The following is a 17,828-nucleotide window of genomic DNA, read 5'->3' on the forward strand; positions in this document are numbered from 1 at the left end:
GTGGGGGAATACATGGTTTTTTGTTCATTCATTTATTCAGCATTGAACACACTTATTGAATACTAAAAATTGGATACTGGCATTGTGGGGGAGATGAAGATACAGTCAGGCAATAACCCCAGTCCTATTGTTCCCACTCTTTGTTGGAAAAGATGCCCTCACAGGAGCCTCTCTTCATTCTCATCCTGGCCTCCATCTCTCTTCTGGGCCTTAACCTTATTTTGGCCTCCTGTATTGCTAACCATACTGGACTTTGCTCTCAGTTTTCTCCCCCACCTTGAAAGCCTTCTCTTGCTTGATCTTGTACTCTGTGCACTTGGCCAGCCACCAGCCAGCCACCTACTAGACTGCTTATGAGTCAGTGCTTTTATAAGTCATTCCTGGGGTTCTCCTGTCCACTGCAATTGCTGATGGGCTGATTCCTTCAGGTGTTAGTCTTGGGCTCTGTATCAGCCACCTTCTGTCTGCCTTCAGCCAGACAGAACCACACTGTTAAGAGATTAGAGAGGGACTGGGGGCGGGGAGGAGAAAGAGTGTGAGGATTTCTTTTCCTCCTCCCAAGAGGGAGGGAAGATATGGTCTACCAAGCAAATGGAGAAGAATAAAAGAAGAGTTTTCTATACCCCTTCTCTACTAGGGAGAATAATTGGAAGTGTCAGTTCTTATACCATTTTCTTCTCCCTTACCATCTTCCTTTCAGAATTTGAGGCCAAGGTTTTGCCCTTTTGGCCTCTGGCATTTAGTAAAGTGGATACTTGTTCTTACCAGAAACAACATCCATCCTTTGCTGGTAAATGAGTGGAACTGGAAAATAGCATGCTAGTGACATAAGCCAGTCCCCGCAAACCAAAGGTCGAACGTTCTCTCTGATATGTGGATTCTAACACATGATTAAGGCCCAGGGTGAGGGGTAGTGAGAATAAAGTTCACTGGATTAGATAAAGGGGAATGAAAGGAAGGGAGAGGGAAGGAAAGACAGTAGGACATAACTTTCCTATGTTCATATATAAATACATGACCAGTGTAGCTCCATGTCATGTACAACCACAAAAATGGGAAGTTATACTCCATGTATGTATAATATGTACAAATACACTCTACTGTCATATAAAGCTAAGAAGGACAAATTTTTAAAATGCTTATATATTTATGTGCCAAGAGAGATCTTGTTTCAGAATATGTATCCACAAGACATAGCATATATTGTTTAATACTAAAATATAGGAGGAAAAATAAACAAACATTCTCTTAAAAAAAAAAATCTGTCCTCTGCCAAGTTTTGCCCTGAGACCCATGGTTGCTCCCACTGCCCTGGCAGTGCAATGAGGTTTCTGCTAGCATTTAGGAGTTAGGGTATTGCCCAGGTTCTAAATGGAGTAATAATCAAAGAAGCCTTGGAGAAGGGTCCTGGAGTCAGTGTTGTGCCATGTCTACAGCAGGCTCTTAACAAAGTGTAGCGAATAAATAAGCAAATTCCTACCCTGCCTAATTACCTTCTACTTCAGAATTTCTCCAGCTTCTCACTCCTGTGGGTTTTCTGCAATAGGTCTCAACCCATTTTTTGTTCTATCGTTCACTAGTTCTGCAGGCCAGGTTTCTGGTGTCCTAGAGTATGTCAGGAAAGGAGCAGGTACATTTCAGGCAAGGCTGTCCTCATCCTTGTTGACTGCCACTCCTTCCCTGGGGCAGGACTGCCCATGTGGTAGGCCCCTGGCAAAAGTTTGACCTGATGACAAGGTAATGTTGGCTTCTTTCAGCATAATAAAATTTATGCTCAATATTAAATAATTGCCATATAAATCCTACTATAAATTTTGTCTTACTGCAATGTTAATCTCTCTTAATACCATTATATTCTTCCTCCTGTATTACTTATGAAGTAAGGTTGTCTACTCGATACATTAAAACTTCAGAGAAAACAATGCCAAGACCTCATTTTTGGGGTGTGTGTGGGAGATATCAGGGATTGAACTCAGGGTCACTCAACCACTGAGCCACATCCCCAGCCCTATTGTGTATTTTATTTAGAGACAGGGTCTCACTGAGTTGCTTAACACCTCACCTTTGCTGAGGCTGGCTTTGAACTCATGATCCTCCTGCCTCAGCCTCCTGAGCTGCTGGGATTACAGATGTGCACCACCATACCAGTATTGCCTCATTATTTTGTTCAACAAGTCTTTGAGTTATTTTTCAAAGGAGCAGCAGAATTCATTTGGAATATCCTGAAGGCATCAAGTGTGGAACTACATTTGCATAATAAATTGTTTTATTCTTTTCAAAAAGTTCCAAGAAATGCAAAAGGTCTGGGTCTTGAACATCTAACTACATTTGAATGATAAATATTTTTGTTTTTTTTCAAGAGAATTCAAGAGATCCAAAAGGGTGTATCTACCTTAATTTACCAAAGGGGGTCTCCTATAAATCTTCAGATAGTCATCAAGAGTCTCTTCTGGTTCTATCTGTTAAAAATCTACAAAAAAATTGCTTCAGAATTTGGCAGTATAAGGAGGCTTACATGTTCTTGTTTACACTTTCTTTTTTTAGGAAGCACTGAAAATTTTTAATACTAATAGTCTGGCTAAGTATTTGAAAGCAGTTGAAGAACTGAAACTTAACGTTCCTGAGGATGTAAAGCTGTCTTTGGAAGAGAAGAGGAGGGAGGCCTGTGCCAAATGGGAGGTGAGGACCCACATAGGCTTCTGGTCTGGTCCTGGGTCTCTGTGTCATTGGTCATTCCTGGGGTTCCCCTATCTACTGCATATTGCAAATGGACTGGCTCCGACAGGTGCTGGTCCCGGGCTCTGCATCTGCTGCCTTCTATTCTTGTCTGCCTTTGCCAGTGACCACACTGTTAAAAGATTAGAGAGCACCTAGAGGGGGAGGAGAGGGAGAGTGTGAAGGAGTTCTTCCTGTCCTTCTCTTGGGCATGGCCTCTGGCAGCAGCAATGTCTTCTTCCACTCTGGACCCTGTGGCTCCAGCATCTGATGGATGTCTCTCCTCCCTGGGTACCACAGAAGCCTGTAACCTGCAGAGGTAGCAGCTTCCTGCCGTTGCTCATCTCTGAATTGCCTGACTGTCCCATTTGAGCTTTAGTGTAATCAATTTCCGGCATTCGTATTCCCAGAGTTAAATATTTAGAGTGTTTTCTGGTTTCCTGGTTGGATCCTGACTGAGATGGTGCATTAACATGTCCTTGGACAGAGTTTCATAGTGAAATATGCATAGATGTCAGTGGCAGACAAACTTGGATTCAGAAGATATGACCCTGGATAAGTTTCTCAACTCTTAGGAACTTTGCTGAAAAAATGAGAAAAACATGATCTACTTGGCAGGATTATTGCCAAGATTTATATAAAGAATCTGCCACAGAGATTGTGTTCAATAAATAGTGATTAATGTTACAAATGTATGTGTGTATATTTAATCTGTGCAGTTGACTCATCACTTCTGGATTCAACCAACCATGGGTCAGAAATTTTTGAGAAAAACAACTGCACCTACACCAAACATGTACAGCCTTTTTTTTTTTCATTATTCCCTAGGTAATAACAGCATAACGACTATTTACATAGCATTTACATTTTATTAGGCATCATAAGTAATCTAGAAATGACTTACAGCACATGGGAGGATGTGCATAGATTGCATGCAGATATGACATCATTTTTATAAGGGAATTAAGCATCCTTAGATTTTGATATCTATGATGGAGGAAGGGATGGAATCAGTCCCATGTGGATAACTGAATTGAATAGCTACTGTGAAAGGTTTTCCTAAAACACATTTGATTTGATTTATTTCTTTTTGAGCCAGGTTCTTGCTATGTTGCCCAGGCTTTCCTTGAACTCACAATCTTCCTCCCTCAGCTTTGCAAGTAACTGGGATTATAGACCACACCCAGCTTCTACAGCATATTTTAAAATAAACTTTTATTTTAGAATAGTTTTAGATTTTTTTTTTGGGTACAGGGATTGAACTCAAAGGGACTCAACCACTGAGTCACATCCCCATCCCTATTTAGTATTTTATTTAGAGACAGTGTCTCACTGAGTTGCTTAGCGCCTCACTTTTTGCTGAGGCTGGTTTTGAACATGCGATCCTCTTGTCTCAGCCTCCTGAGCCACTAGGATTACAGGCGTGGGCCACTACATCCAGCTTAGAATGGTTTTAGATTTGAAGAATTATTGCACAGTGCTGGGGTTGTGGCTCAGAGGTAGAGTGATTGCCTAGTATGCGTAAGGCATTGGGTTCGATCCTCAGCACCACATAAAAATGAATTAAAGATATTGTGTCCACCTACAACTAAGAAAAACCAAAAAAGAATTATTGCAGACATGGTTCAGAGAGTTCCGGTAGGCTCCACACAGGGGTTCCTTTCTTATTAACATATTATTACAGTATGTGAGGTTTTAATTAATGGGTTATTATTGATACATTATGATTGACTAAAGTTTGTACTTTATTCAGATTTCCACAGTTTCTGCCTAATGTTTGTTTTGTCTGTTTCAGGATTCCATCCAGTATACACATAGCATTTTTTGTTATGTCTCCTTAGGCTTAGATATGTGTTTTGCATATATTTTCTCCCAGTCTGTAGCTTGTCTTTCTTTCTTTTAACAGCGTCTTTCACAGCTAAAACACATTTTCAGTTGTTAGGGAAAAAAAAAATAGAAAAACAATTTTAGTTGTCAGGAAGAAAAAAATATGTTTATGGGTTTTTAAAACATTCTCCCAAAGATACACAGATGAGTCAGAATGTAGTTTAAGTTCTATCTCTTTTTGTTACTATAAATATTTTTGTCACTACAAATAGTTTTCAAGTATTCTGTTCCCATGATTAATATGTTCTTTTGTCTTTTTCAGTCTCTTCATCAAGAAATTTCTTTGTATATTCAGCAACTAAAAATAGATATCGAAAAAGGAAAACTTAACGACAACATTTCCAAGCTTGAAAAGCAAATAAATAAAGAAAAGAAACTTATTCGTAGAGGAAAGACTAAGGGTCTCATCAAAGAACATGAGGTAAAACTACCTATTTCCATTGAAATCTTGTCATCCTTTTGTGGTTTATCCTACATCATTGTATGTGGCCAGGATTAAATCTGCTCTGCAAATAACTTCAGCCCTTATGTCCCCTGGGGGTGCCACTTACATGACTCAAGTGCTAACTGCAGCCTGTACTTTTTAGTTTTTAGAAGTGAAAAAATCCAGCATTGAGTTCTTATTTCATGATTTCCCTTGATATGCCTCCATGTCCCCTGTCCTGAGACTCTGGTCACAACTGTGTCTGAAGTCCCTGCAGATGCTTTTGTCAGGACATGGTGTCCCCAGAAGTGCAGCTTTTGTGAAAATGGGCATATCACAATATAAAGCAAATCGAGGCAGATCTGGTGATCTTTTTGGTTTCTGTCCTGTTGGGTTGCTTTTATGAATTTGATAGTACTGACCCCCTCTTTTCATTTCTTTTTTAACAGTTTGCTGTTGCAAGACCCAATATCAGTCTCTGTTGCACAGACTGGACTTTAGGCGGGGGTGGGGAGTCCTTTTTAGTGCTCTTTAGAAATTTCCCTTTTTTCTTCTATTCCTGTTTTGGGTTTTTACAGGATATGTTGGAGGCCCTCCATTTTTTGGCTAATTTCATCCTTCTTCTGGGCGATTTCATGCATTCAGGGGTTATAACTGCCTTCTTTGCAATGACAATGCCTAAGTCTTTATCTCCAGTGGAATCCTTTCCTCTGAGCTCCATGCTAGACATTTTTTTTCTTTTTTTAATCATAAATATTAACTCATTTTTATAATTTAAATTAATGGCTGTCACTGTGACAGTTTCATACAATACTGTATTTCTGACTAGAAGGTATCACTAGTGCTCTTCAGGGGCCTCAAATCAGCGTGTCCACTACTGACCCAGTACTCTCCAACTTTTGCTCCTCCTCCTCTGTTCTGCATCTTGGTTATAAAAGGTGTTGCTGTCCCAGAGCGCTCTTCCTCTGCTGTCCCCCTTCTTCCCACTCATGTCTTTGTCAGTGGTCAAATTCCACGTGGTCCCCTTCAGAAAAGCCTCTCCTTCCCTTCCTTCCCGTCAGGGTTGCCATGGTCTCAGGGTATTTTCTCAGTAACATGACTGCATCACCTTTTATAAGCACCACCAGAATTAGCCTTTTGAGCCACAGATCATATTTTGCTGGCTCCCTGTGATCCCCAGGACAACTCCAGACTCCTTAGAAGCCCACTCAGTTTTGTACCCTCTGGCCCCAGAACACCCCCGTAGTGTCCCTCCTCCTGTGCCCTCCCCTTGTACTTAGTGTGTCTTTATTCCTTCCTCATCCAGCTCACATGGTTGTGAGGCAGACTTTCCATGACTCCTTTTTTATTGGTACCAGGGCTGGAACCCAGGGTCGCTTAACCACTGAGCCACAACCCCAGCCTCCACCCCTTTAAAAATATCTTATTAGAGGCAGCATCTTACTGAGTTGCTTAGGGCCTCACTGAGTTGCTGAGCTGGGTTTGAACTCGAGATCCTCCTGCCTCAGCCTCCCAATTGGCTTTTCCATGACTTCTTAAGGCAGGGAGTGTCTCTCTCACAGTACTTGACACTATGTGCTAATTAATGTCTTGTTTCTGAGTTGCAGATTCCTGTAGGGCTGACTTTCTTATCTTTTTCCCAGTGCCTGTTATCATACAGAGCCCACAGTAGCTGGACTGTGAAAGAACATGTTGTTAAAGTCACATACATCTGTGAGTTTCTGATCCTTGTGGAATGATTGTGCATACCCATCTCTCTCTCTCATTCCATCCGTTAGGCCTGCTTTTCTAAGGAAGTCATTGTGTGTCAGCTCCATCACCATGTGGATGTCCTGAAGGCGCTGTGTGAAGAGCTGACTTCGCAGGAGCATCAGCAAGAAGTGCAGAGAGTGCTCAAAGATTATGAGCAAAAGATAGAAAGACTTCTGAAATGTGCTTCTGAGATCCATGTGACTCTGCTGGCCCCTGTGGGGGGCACATCAAAAGACGAGTTAGAACTTCCGAAGAGTAGCCAGGCTTTGGGGTAAAATTGAACGAAGCCTTTTGCATAATCAGATGGCACCGAGAGTTATTCATTCTCTTTTGGGTTCCATTTTTCTCACTCTGTTGTAATACCCAGTCTCGATTCCTTCCTAGGGAAACTGTGACCACAGCTGAGAATGGCGGAAAGGGTTTCCACAGTGAGGTGCCATTTGCTAAACCAGATAATCAGCTGTCGACTGAAAAGGTGTTAAATGTGGATAATCTGTTGTAGAAGTAAACTCATTGTAAAAAGCAAAATGTAAAACAATCCACTTCTCATTAATTAAGCTTTGGTTTAATGATCTGATTGTTTTCATCAATTAAGAATCCCCACTTACCCAAATGCAAGGAAGACTGCTTTTCAAGAATTAGCATGCAGTGCACCAAAGCTGTAGTGAGCACAACTTAATCTAGCTGTGAGGATGCAACCAATTGTTCCTAGCAGAGGCCACTTTGAGTCACTGTGAAGCGAGGTCATCTGTGTCCATTGGTCCATTGCTGTTGAGGAAGAGAGTGAGCTTGGTCTGCACAGATGCTTCTATTTCATTGAAATGAACTAGTTCATTTATCATTTGTCTTCTCATTGTAATTTGTTTCATTTTCCTTGAGAACTGAATTTTCTGAATTCTTCAAGTTAGATAAGTTGGCATGTATGGAAGATCATAGGGAAGATCATATGGAAGATGTAGGGAAAAAACAAGGTAACATTTGTTTTGAAAAGTCTGCTTCTGTATCGCAGGCTTCTGTTTGCTTTTGACTGTGGCCATGTGGTCTCAGTCAGAAACAACATTTAGAGGCTGGTAGCATTCATTCAATGATAAGAAACGATTAGAAGGCTAATACCTCTTCTCCATCCTATGGGAGGACTTTTTTCTGAGCTGAGAAATCTCAGAGAAATTGTATTATTTCCTGATTTGGGATATTAAAAAATCAATGATACTTCTTTGAGCATAAAACATTTAGCTTTCCAGATACTTAAGTGTGTTTAAGATATTGTGTTACTCATTACTCATGTTTTACATATTTGCTTAGGTAGTGGAACCTGTTGAGAATTTTAGCCTGACATCGGAGTTAAAACTCCAACAACAAGAAAGCATTATGGAGCAGCTGGAAGAAGATCACAGTGCATCTAAAAATAGATTACAAAAGAGGTAACCTCTTTTTAAACAACTGGAAAGTCCACCAAAAATCTTTCATTGAGAACATGTAAAAAAAAAAATGATTCTTTAGTTGTAATTTTTGCATATGGTCCACTAACTTAAACAGGACTTCCTTAGAATTTCCTCATGCACAAATGACAGTAACTTAAAAAATTTTGGGTTCAATTTTTAAAAGTTAAGTAATATTGCCAGGCATGGTGGTGTACACCTGTTATCCCAGTGGCTTGGGAGGTTGAGGCAGAAGGATGGCGAGTTTAAAACCAGCCTCAGCAAAGGTGAGGTTCTAAGCAACTCAGTGAGACCCTGTCTCTAAATAAATATGAAATAGGGCTGGGGATGTGGCTCAGTGGTTGAGTGCCCTTGAGTTCAATCCCCAGTGGTACTACTACTACTAATAATAATAATAAAATAAAATTAAGTAATGTTGCATTTAATTTTTTCCCCCAGGTATGATACACACAAAGAGATTCTTGAACTACATCTGCAAAACAACAAATTCAGGATTACTTCTGATTTCTCTAGTGAAAACGAAATGAGTAGTGCTAATCTGCAGAATAAACTAACAGATTTACAGGTAACACCCACAAATATGATTTCTCTGGTTATGTCTTTTAATACAAACAATGCCACCATGAGTATGGATGGCACTATTTTTGTTGAGGTCACATAAGCAAGGTGTTTCCAAAGACCTGTTTGTTGGATTGCATTTTCAATGTCACCCTATTCTGTAAAATGATTTGTTTTCAGGAATTATATTAGGAAAGACTTTGTTCAGGGTCTTGATTTATTGCTTCTGCTTTAATCTTATACTCCAGATATTATGGCTCATAAAATTTTTGACTGTAGTTGGAGCTTTCAATGAATTGGTCAAAAACAGTGTGTTTAAGGGCAATTTCAACCTACTTACGTGCTGTTCCAAAATTAGTGAACTAGCAACTAAATATTCATTTAAGTTGTTCATCTTCTCAACCAAATTGTCACATTGTCTAAAATTGCTGCAGTGTAAACCAATTGTTGACTGTGGGATGTTGTGCAGTGAGGGACAGGCAGTAGAGGGAATTTTCACTTTAAATTATGAATCATATTCCTAGAAAGGCTTCAGAGAAGGTGTTGCAGTTGACTCAGATGTGGCAGAAAACACAGTCTGTTAGAGGTATTCACACAAATTGTAACCCCTGCAAATAAATATCTTAATTATTTTGGAGATCATCTGTGTATTGTAGTGTAATCTTGTACACCAGCTGGTGGAACCCCTGCAACAGGTGAAGAAAGGTTCACAGGTGGGCCCTACAAGGTTGACCTCCATTTTCTAGTTCTCTTCCTCTTATTATGCCAGCTCTCAGTCACTTTGTTGGTCCCTCAGTAGGATTCTTAAGTATTGCGTTTGTTGGTGGGGAAGAACTGAGAGAGCAAACAAGAATAGTGTAGACTTATAAATGTTTAATCATAAACCATAAATTAATTTTATTCACTTATGTGTGCAGAAACATTTGTGGTTAATTCCAATTTTCTTCCAGTTTAGAAGGTAACAGAGATTTAGTAGCTAGAGGAGATAGCATATCTGTTATTACATCTACATATGTCTTTCTGAATTGTGTTCTGTGTATCTGTCTTAGGGGAGGGGAGACACCTTTGAAATCCATATTGTCTATTCCTTTCACTTCATTGACTGGGTCTTCTGAGAGCACAGTTAATATCTCTTCCCCACAGGACAGTTCATTTGTAGTTGGTTGGAAAATATTTTAAGGCACATTTTGATGTGAAACATTGTGCTTGCTCCCACTGTTGGTAAATATCTCATTTTGTAAGAATATTATAATTGTGCCTATAAACCTTTCATTGATAAGTTAACTTATGTATTTTATCTAGGTCTTAAAAAATGAAACTAATGCTTGCTGGAAAGAGTTTGAAAGCACTTCATTGGAGTTAGAAAGTCTCATGAATGACACGGAAAAGCCTCTTATAGTTAAGGAGAGAGACAGGTTAAAGGAAAAAGAAAATGAGCTTCAAATGTCTCTTAATACCAGGTATAATTCTGAGATCTACTAAACATGAATTTAATAAGTCCAAAGCTTTTAAAAGTAATGTTAAGCAAGACTATTACTATGCTAAAAATGTTATCTTATTTGGTCATCACAACCAAAAGAGAGATTAGCATTGTTGTGTCAGAAAGCTTTCTATTGCTGTGACAAATTCCCGAGATAAATTAGCTTAAGAAGGGAAAAGGTTTCAGTCCATGGTTACTCAGCCCTATTGCTTTGGGCCTGTGGAAGCACAGTACATCATGGTAGGAGTATGGGGCAGAGGAGGGCTATTTACTTCTTGGTGGCCAAGAAACAAGAGACACAAAGGGGTTGAGGCCTCAATATCCCCTCAAGGGCTCACCCCTAATGAAACTCATTTTCACTAGGTCGTCCTAAAGGTTCCACCACTTCCCAGTAGCACCAGGATGAGAATCAAGCATTAATTCATGGGCCTGTGGGGAAATTTTCAGATCCAAACTATGGCAGTTAGGATTGACATTTTACAGATAAGGAAACATACTTGAAGAGGTTCAATAATGTAACCAAGTCATACCACTAGCCAGAGACTTAAGATAGCACTTACGTCTTTGTAGTTCCAAAGGCCATGCTCTTCCCACTGTTTTTCCTTGGGCATGAATTTGGCTAGGTCACATAACCTCTGAGGCCCAGTGACTTTTTCCTTTCTAAAATGAAAGTGCTTTATTATCCAATATACATAGGATTTGTGTTCCCAGTACATATTCCCATTTTTCATAGGAAGCAACTGAGGCTCAGAGTCTGTTATTTATCCATAGTCACATTTCAGTTCTTTATCAAAAGAGCCTATTTGTTGAACATCATTATATTCCTCTATTTTTAATATGGATAATATTTTTAATATGGATTTATAATAAATCATCTATAAGTATGATTAAGTAATGAGGAGCTTTCTTAGTCATCAAGTCAAAGTATATTCAAGTTTTTGCATTTCCAAAGAGAAGGAAATGCGTAGTATGTTTAACAAATTTCCATCTGTGTGGTATCTATTAAACCATTTAGAGTGCTTGGATATCAGGACACAGAGAAGTCATTAATAATGATATCAAAATAGCAGAAGTGAGCTGGAGTTGCTCTCAGCCAATGGGGCATAGTTAACCTAGGTCTGGTGTCCCTTACTAAATGAAGGTTTGGGGAATGAATGAATCAATGGATGAATGCATAGTGGGGAAAAAAGAATACTTGAATATAGCAAATGACTCTTTTTTTTTTTTTTTTTTTACATTTTGGATCTGTGGGTTTGGGTTTTCATATGATGATTTGTACATATAATTAACTATATTTTGGAGGGTAACTATTTCCTGCTCTTGGTTAAATAATGGAGTTAATGTGTTTTCATAGGATAGCTGTCAGCTCTTTCCCTCATGTCTGGTTTATTTTTTCATCCAGAGTGGAGTCTTTGGAGATGGCACTGCAGGTCTTATTACCAGTGGAGAAAGAGTCACTCTTCCTGTGTGGCTCAGACCTATTTCCCTGTCAAGTGGCCATCCAGGAATTTCATCTCGTGGACACTGATGGCATTTACCAAAACTTGAGGGTACATAATTTCATACAGTATATTTATCAAATAATCAGTTCTTCAGAGATTTATAGATACGTATGAATTTTTAATTGTTTATCCTAGTATAGATTTGGAATAAGCTATGATAGAATATAAGTCAATGATTTGAACTTGTTCTTTATTTCTCAAACTTCCAATTTCTTGCACATTTGGAGGTAGGTAACATGGACTAAATAATAGGACATTTTCTTTGAATTCAAAATAAGCCTTCTTTATGAATGCCTGAATCTCAATGACTGAATCTCCCAAATATTGCACTAGCCTCACAGATTTAAATCAATTGGCAGTTTACTTATTCCAGATCCTGTCTTAAATCAAAGATATTTGTTTTGTTTTTCAGATTGTAATATATATATATATATATATATATATATATATATATATATATATATATATCTCTATATATATATCTCAATTCTTAATCTCTAGTTCCTTGCTTTGACACAATAGATTAGTCTACTTATTTTCTTTTGAGGTTTGGAAAATCTGAAAGGGTATCAGCAGAAGAAACAGCTGGGTCAACTGTAATTCAAATGTTTCCTTATGATAAAACTGTCATCTTTGGTTAAACTCAGAAGTATTTTTTCTAGATTCAATCTAGTCATGTGATTAGGATTAGTTTCTGACATGCAGTTTTCTTTTTCCTGCCTCAGTCTTCTTAGCTTTTAATTTTTTATTTTAGAACATCCAAGATTCCATAGCCAAACAGATTAAAGTATGTACCAGTTTAGAAGAGCCTGGCAACATTGTATTAAAGGATTTATACCCACTTGATCTACATGCAACCCAGAATATTATACTGAAATGCAAAACACAGCTTGAAGAAATGAACCACAAGCTGCGGATGAGTGAAGAGGTCCTGAAAGCTCTGGGAGAGTTTATAGATTCTGTAAGAACAGTTAAGCTCTCTGTTGATCTTGTTACCGACCTTTCAGCTTCAGATGCACCGGTAGCCCCAGAAAATACTTTGACAGTGAAAAATATCAAGAGAGAAATTCGTCTGATGAGAGACAAGGCTAGGCATTTGGATGAACGTTTGAAGATGCTTGATATAAGCTTTGAAGATGCAGACCTAGGTGAAGACACTTCCTGTAAAAAACTTCTTGATGCCCTAACAATGAAGTTATTCGAGACACGTATCTGTGACACACAGGAAGCATTTGCTGAGGAAATCAATTTAGTAGAGACTTGTACTTCCAAAAATGCGGAACTCTTTAAAAATATTCAAGACATGCAAAATCAGATCGGTAAAATTGGTCTTAAGGATCCTACTGTTCCAGCTGTAAAACATCGGTAAGGGCTATGCTGTTTCCATCCAGTGATACTTTTCAAATATCTATTATGTGAAACAAATACTTCTGTTTCTTTCTGTTTTTATTCCATCCTGCTCTCTCTGTTCAGTGTTCGGTATTCTTTTCAGTCCTTTTCGTATGAGCAAGCTTTCATTTTCTTGGTATAATGCCTTTACAGAATGTTAGATAATTTTCTTCTCTTTGAGGTGTGTCTTCTGGACAGAGGAGTGGCAAAATAAATATAGTGTAAAGGACTGCGTTACTTCAAAGTCCCTTGCTCTTCTGTGTGCTTATTATGGAATTCTGTTAAGGACAGAAGACTGGCAAACCCCACACATCTGATAGGAAAGGGAGAAGTGGTGGAAGATGCACATGCCTTCCTTGGCTAGTTGGTCTTCTCCTCTTCCCCCAGTAGGATTAGGGTGGTACTGAGAGGGAGGCCATGAGGCCTTTAAGAGGAAAGCTAATATTGGTGTTAATTGTGGAGACTGAGCAGAACTGGTGTAGCTGCAGCCTTCTGCATATGTGCTGTTTTCATTCTGGCATTCAGAGGATGTCCTCCAGGTCCTGAAAGCTAAAATGTTAGGAAGACTCACCTTCTGTAGCACTTTCCTCTTCTTTTTAAATCTCCCACACTCTCTCTAGTTTCTCAAGGTCATGGAGGTCATCAGCTGACCTGTCACCGTATTAGTTTTCCATCTGTGTGACTCAGATACCTGACAAGAACAATTTAGAGGAGGACAAGTTTATTTGGGGTTCATGGTTTTAGAGGCTCAGTCCAAGGTCAGCTGACTCCATTGCACTGGGCCCAAGGTAATGCTGGAACAACACAGCAGAGGACAGGGGGAAAGAAGGATGCTCAGCTCATGACAGGCAGGAAGCAGAAAGAGAGCAGGAGGAATAAGGAACAAAATAGATAATCCCCCAGGCATCCTTCTAGGGACCCGCTTTCTCTAGCCATGATCTCCCTTTTACCATGCAGTATAGTAATCCTTTCAAATTATTAATCCACCAAATGGCTTAATCCATGATGAGGTCACAGCTCTCATATTCTAATCATATCACACTTCTGCATTGCTCACTCATGAACTTTTGGGGAACACCTCATATCCAAACCACATCAGTCAGTATAACTAAGTGTGCTCTTCACTCTGAAAATTTTCCCAGCCTTCAGTCCCATGAGATTTTTCTAGGGGACCTCAGTTCATAAGAAGGTATTATACTAATTATTACACAGTTATTATTTTTTTAAAGTATAATGATAGATTTTAGTAATAAATATTAACGTATAAATAAAAAACCATACGTGTATAAGTAATAAATTACTTTGTTAATGTAGCTCTTAATACAGCAAATATGTACTGTGTGCCAGGTACTGTTTTAGGTATTGGGAATGCAGCAGTTAACAAAATAAAAAAATTCTTGCCCTTTGTAAAACTTATTATCTACTGAGAGGAGAAAGATGTTTACGACGTCTGGTGGTGATAAAACCTATGGAGAAAAACTAGGGAAGGGGAAGGAGGTTGCAATTCACTAGGATCATTGGAGAAGGCTTTACTGAGAAGGCCATCTTTGAGTCAAATGAGATGCAAAAGCAAGTCATGTGACCACCTGGAGGAAGAACCTGCTAGGCTGAGGGAGCAGTGGATACAAAGGTCAGATGTGTTTGAGGAGAGGCACGGAGATGAAAAGGTGCAGCAGTGAGGGGAAGAGGTAGGAAAAGGGGGTCAGAGATGGCATGGGTGGATGAGACTTAGCTCAGGTAGGGACTTGTGGGCCATGTGGTGACTTTGGCTCTTTCTTTGAGTGATATAAAATGGCATTGAAACGTTCTGGGCAGAGGGAAATGATTTTATTTGAACCATAACTGGTTCTCTCTGGTTGATATGTTCAGAATAGACTGTAGCAGTTGAGAAGACATTATCCAAGTAAGGGATGATGGTAGCTGTCCTAAAGGGGTAAGATTCTGTATATATTTTGAAGACAGAGTCCACAAGGTGTGTTGATACATTTGGACATGGTCATTAAAAGAAAGATTAGAGTCCAGAATGATTCCAAGGTGTGACCTGAGCAGCTAGATGAATGGCATTAACAGATGAGAAAGACTGATGTTTATCAGGTATTGAATGGAAGATCAGGTGTGCTCCGTTTCAGAGATGATAGGTTCAAAGTCCTTATCCAACATTCAAGTGATAATCTCGACTTGGCTCTTAAAAAATAGATGGTGTCAGGAAAAAGGTGCAGTTAGAAGCAAACATTTGAGAGTTTTCAGGATTTTATAATGTATCAATAAAGCCATGAGATGGGATGAGGGTGCTGAGGAAGAGACAAGAGGTCCAAGTTGTATATACTTCAGGCCACCCATGTTAGGAGATCAGGGCAATGAGGAGGAACTGGGGGAGATACTGAGACGGAGCAGTCCGTGTAGTGGGAGGAAAACCAACTGGGTCCTGGGAGCCATTGAAGAAGGCATTTCACCAAGGAGAGTGGGCAATCCTGGAAAGTGCTGCTGACCAGAGAAGGAAGGTGAGGGCTGAGGAGCTCAGATTTCCCAGTTTGAGGTGCTCTTCATAGTAGTTTTGATGGAGCAGTAAGAGGTGAAAGCCTTATGGGAGTAGATTCAAGAGAGTGTTGGAGGAGAGGAAGTAGCTTCAGATGAATGGAGTAAATCCTTCTGGGATTAGTTTACAGTTTAAACCCTTAGTTAAATGTCTCCAATTTGATATGGAAGAGCTTTTTTGTACATAGAGTAGAGCTGAAAGATTTCCTTACCCTTTCCTTTGTCTTTGGCCACTCTCACCCTTCTTATCAACCATGCAGTATTCAGTCATCCATGTCTTCTTGCCATACCATGCCGTCTTTCCCACACACCTGCACACTACACTCTTTCTCATATGCATTAGTATACCTTTTGCATATGTGTTCATCACAGAAGAATATTACTACTTATGATTTTGTATATTTATTTAAAACACCAAATTAGTATTCTGGAAATGCAAAGAGTTGCCTGTAGTCTGTAATAGGAATATGTAGTTTGGGCATTGATCTCATGAGGAGAAATGGAAAGAGAGTGTATCCTCTGCCCCCATTAACCATATTTGTGTGGAACCCAATGGGTTAACAATTGGCTAATAAACTTTTTTCTCATCCATCATCAAGGAAAAAATTATTACTTAAACTGGAGAAGGATATAGATGGGTATGAAGAAGAGAAGATACACTTGGAAGAAATGGTTGATTCTCTCCCCCAATTCAAAGATGGCAGAGAAAAACCTCTGATTCAACAGTGCCAAACTACCCTGCTCTTGTGGGAAAATACAAAAACATCCATTGCTGAATGGTAAGGGAAAAGAAATCCCTTCTGCATCTGTACACAATTAATGTTTTGAAATGTCATGTTGAAAACGCACCCTGTAGACCTGACAGAGGGGCAGACAGAACTCACAGGGCCATGTTTGTGATGTGGTTCTGGCAACTTCTAACAGTGGCCTTCTGTGACTGTGGCCACTTCCCGCTCTTTTTCCTTGGGGGATGCGGCCTGACGGGTTTGGTTTGGGAAATGCCTGGATGCCTGAGTCTCCCTGATGGCTCTCCTGAATTCTGCTGCCTCTCTGTGGCCCTTTCTGCACCCTCTTCTCAGGATCCCGCCCATGTCCTACCAGAACCCACGTATACAGGAGTCAAGATACAGTCTCTTCATGGCGTTTGGTCTAGTTCACCCTCTGACTTTACAGAGGAAAGATCTGAGGTCCAAAGAGACTAAAGTAACTTTCCCAGAGTCATATGACAAATCAGCCATACTAGATACCAAGCAACTAACTGTATAGCTTTACTTTTTTATCTCCAAAAATAATGATGAAATTAAGATGCTGGTTTTATAGGGTTATAAATCATGTATTTATCTCTGGAGTTTATTACCCTTTACATAGTGATCTTGTGACAATACTAATACAGTGATGGTTTTATACCATCTGTTTTGCCAGGTTAATATATGTGTCATCATTCCTGAGTTGTACTGGTAAAACAATGTTATGAACTGGATTGAGAGGGAAAGTCATTTTTTAACTTATTACTCATTATAATAGGATACTTACTTACAAAGAGAAACTGGTTTTGTTATTTTCATACATTTTTTCTTATATTTTTTTCTCTTCAGTCTTGATCAATGTGGAAGAGTTTTGGAGCTCTTAAAACAATATCAGAATTTTAAAGGTATCTTGACAACTTTGATTCAGAAAGAAGAGAATGTCATCTCCCTGCAGTCTTCCTACATGGGAAAGGAGAACCTGAAGAAAAGGATCGCAGAGGTGAGACTGTTCCAAAAGAGACATCTACCTAGTGATTCGCTTAGGAGTGTCAGGGAAGAGAGTATTATAAATGTCTTTTTTTGTCTTTTTTGTACCAGGGATGCTTAACCACTGAGACATGTCCCCAAACTCCCATTTTTTTTTGGAGACAGTCTTCCTAAGTTGCTTAGGACCTCACTAAATTGCTGAGGCTGGCTTTGAACTTGCAATCCTCCTGCTTTAACTTCCTGAGCTGCTGGGATTATGGGCGTGTGCCACTGTGCCTAGCTATAAATGTCACTTTTGAAACTAGATTTAAAAGAAGTTACAGGTGACTCTATTTTACCAGCTATCTAAGAATATGTTGAATTTTTCACCAGCGCTTTAAAAAACAAACAATCAGTTCACACATTGGTACTGGG

At 39.4% G+C, this 17,828-nt stretch overlaps 1 protein-coding gene across 6 annotated transcripts in view; it reads left to right on the top strand.

The window, feature by feature from the left end:
- Positions 1–17,828, top strand: part of Syne2 (spectrin repeat containing nuclear envelope protein 2) — a 329,254-nt gene that overhangs the window by 125,453 nt on the left and 185,973 nt on the right. For all 6 annotated transcript variants that reach the window (XM_048798469.1, XM_048798471.1, XM_048798472.1 and 3 more), the window contains exons 22-32: positions 2,545–2,679; positions 4,865–5,023; positions 6,805–7,049; positions 7,163–7,253; positions 8,081–8,199; positions 8,656–8,782; positions 10,078–10,235; positions 11,658–11,805; positions 12,512–13,122; positions 16,281–16,460; positions 17,277–17,427. In XM_048798469.1, coding sequence (XP_048654426.1) covers positions 2,545–2,679; positions 4,865–5,023; positions 6,805–7,049; positions 7,163–7,253; positions 8,081–8,199; positions 8,656–8,782; positions 10,078–10,235; positions 11,658–11,805; positions 12,512–13,122; positions 16,281–16,460; positions 17,277–17,427 — 2,124 coding nt within the window. The remainder of the gene's footprint in view (positions 1–2,544; positions 2,680–4,864; positions 5,024–6,804; positions 7,050–7,162; positions 7,254–8,080; positions 8,200–8,655; positions 8,783–10,077; positions 10,236–11,657; positions 11,806–12,511; positions 13,123–16,280; positions 16,461–17,276; positions 17,428–17,828) is intronic.

Source organism: Marmota marmota, unplaced genomic scaffold (genome assembly GCF_001458135.2).
Source record: "Marmota marmota marmota unplaced genomic scaffold, marMar, whole genome shotgun sequence".
Classification (NCBI taxonomy): Eukaryota; Metazoa; Chordata; class Mammalia; order Rodentia; family Sciuridae; genus Marmota; species Marmota marmota.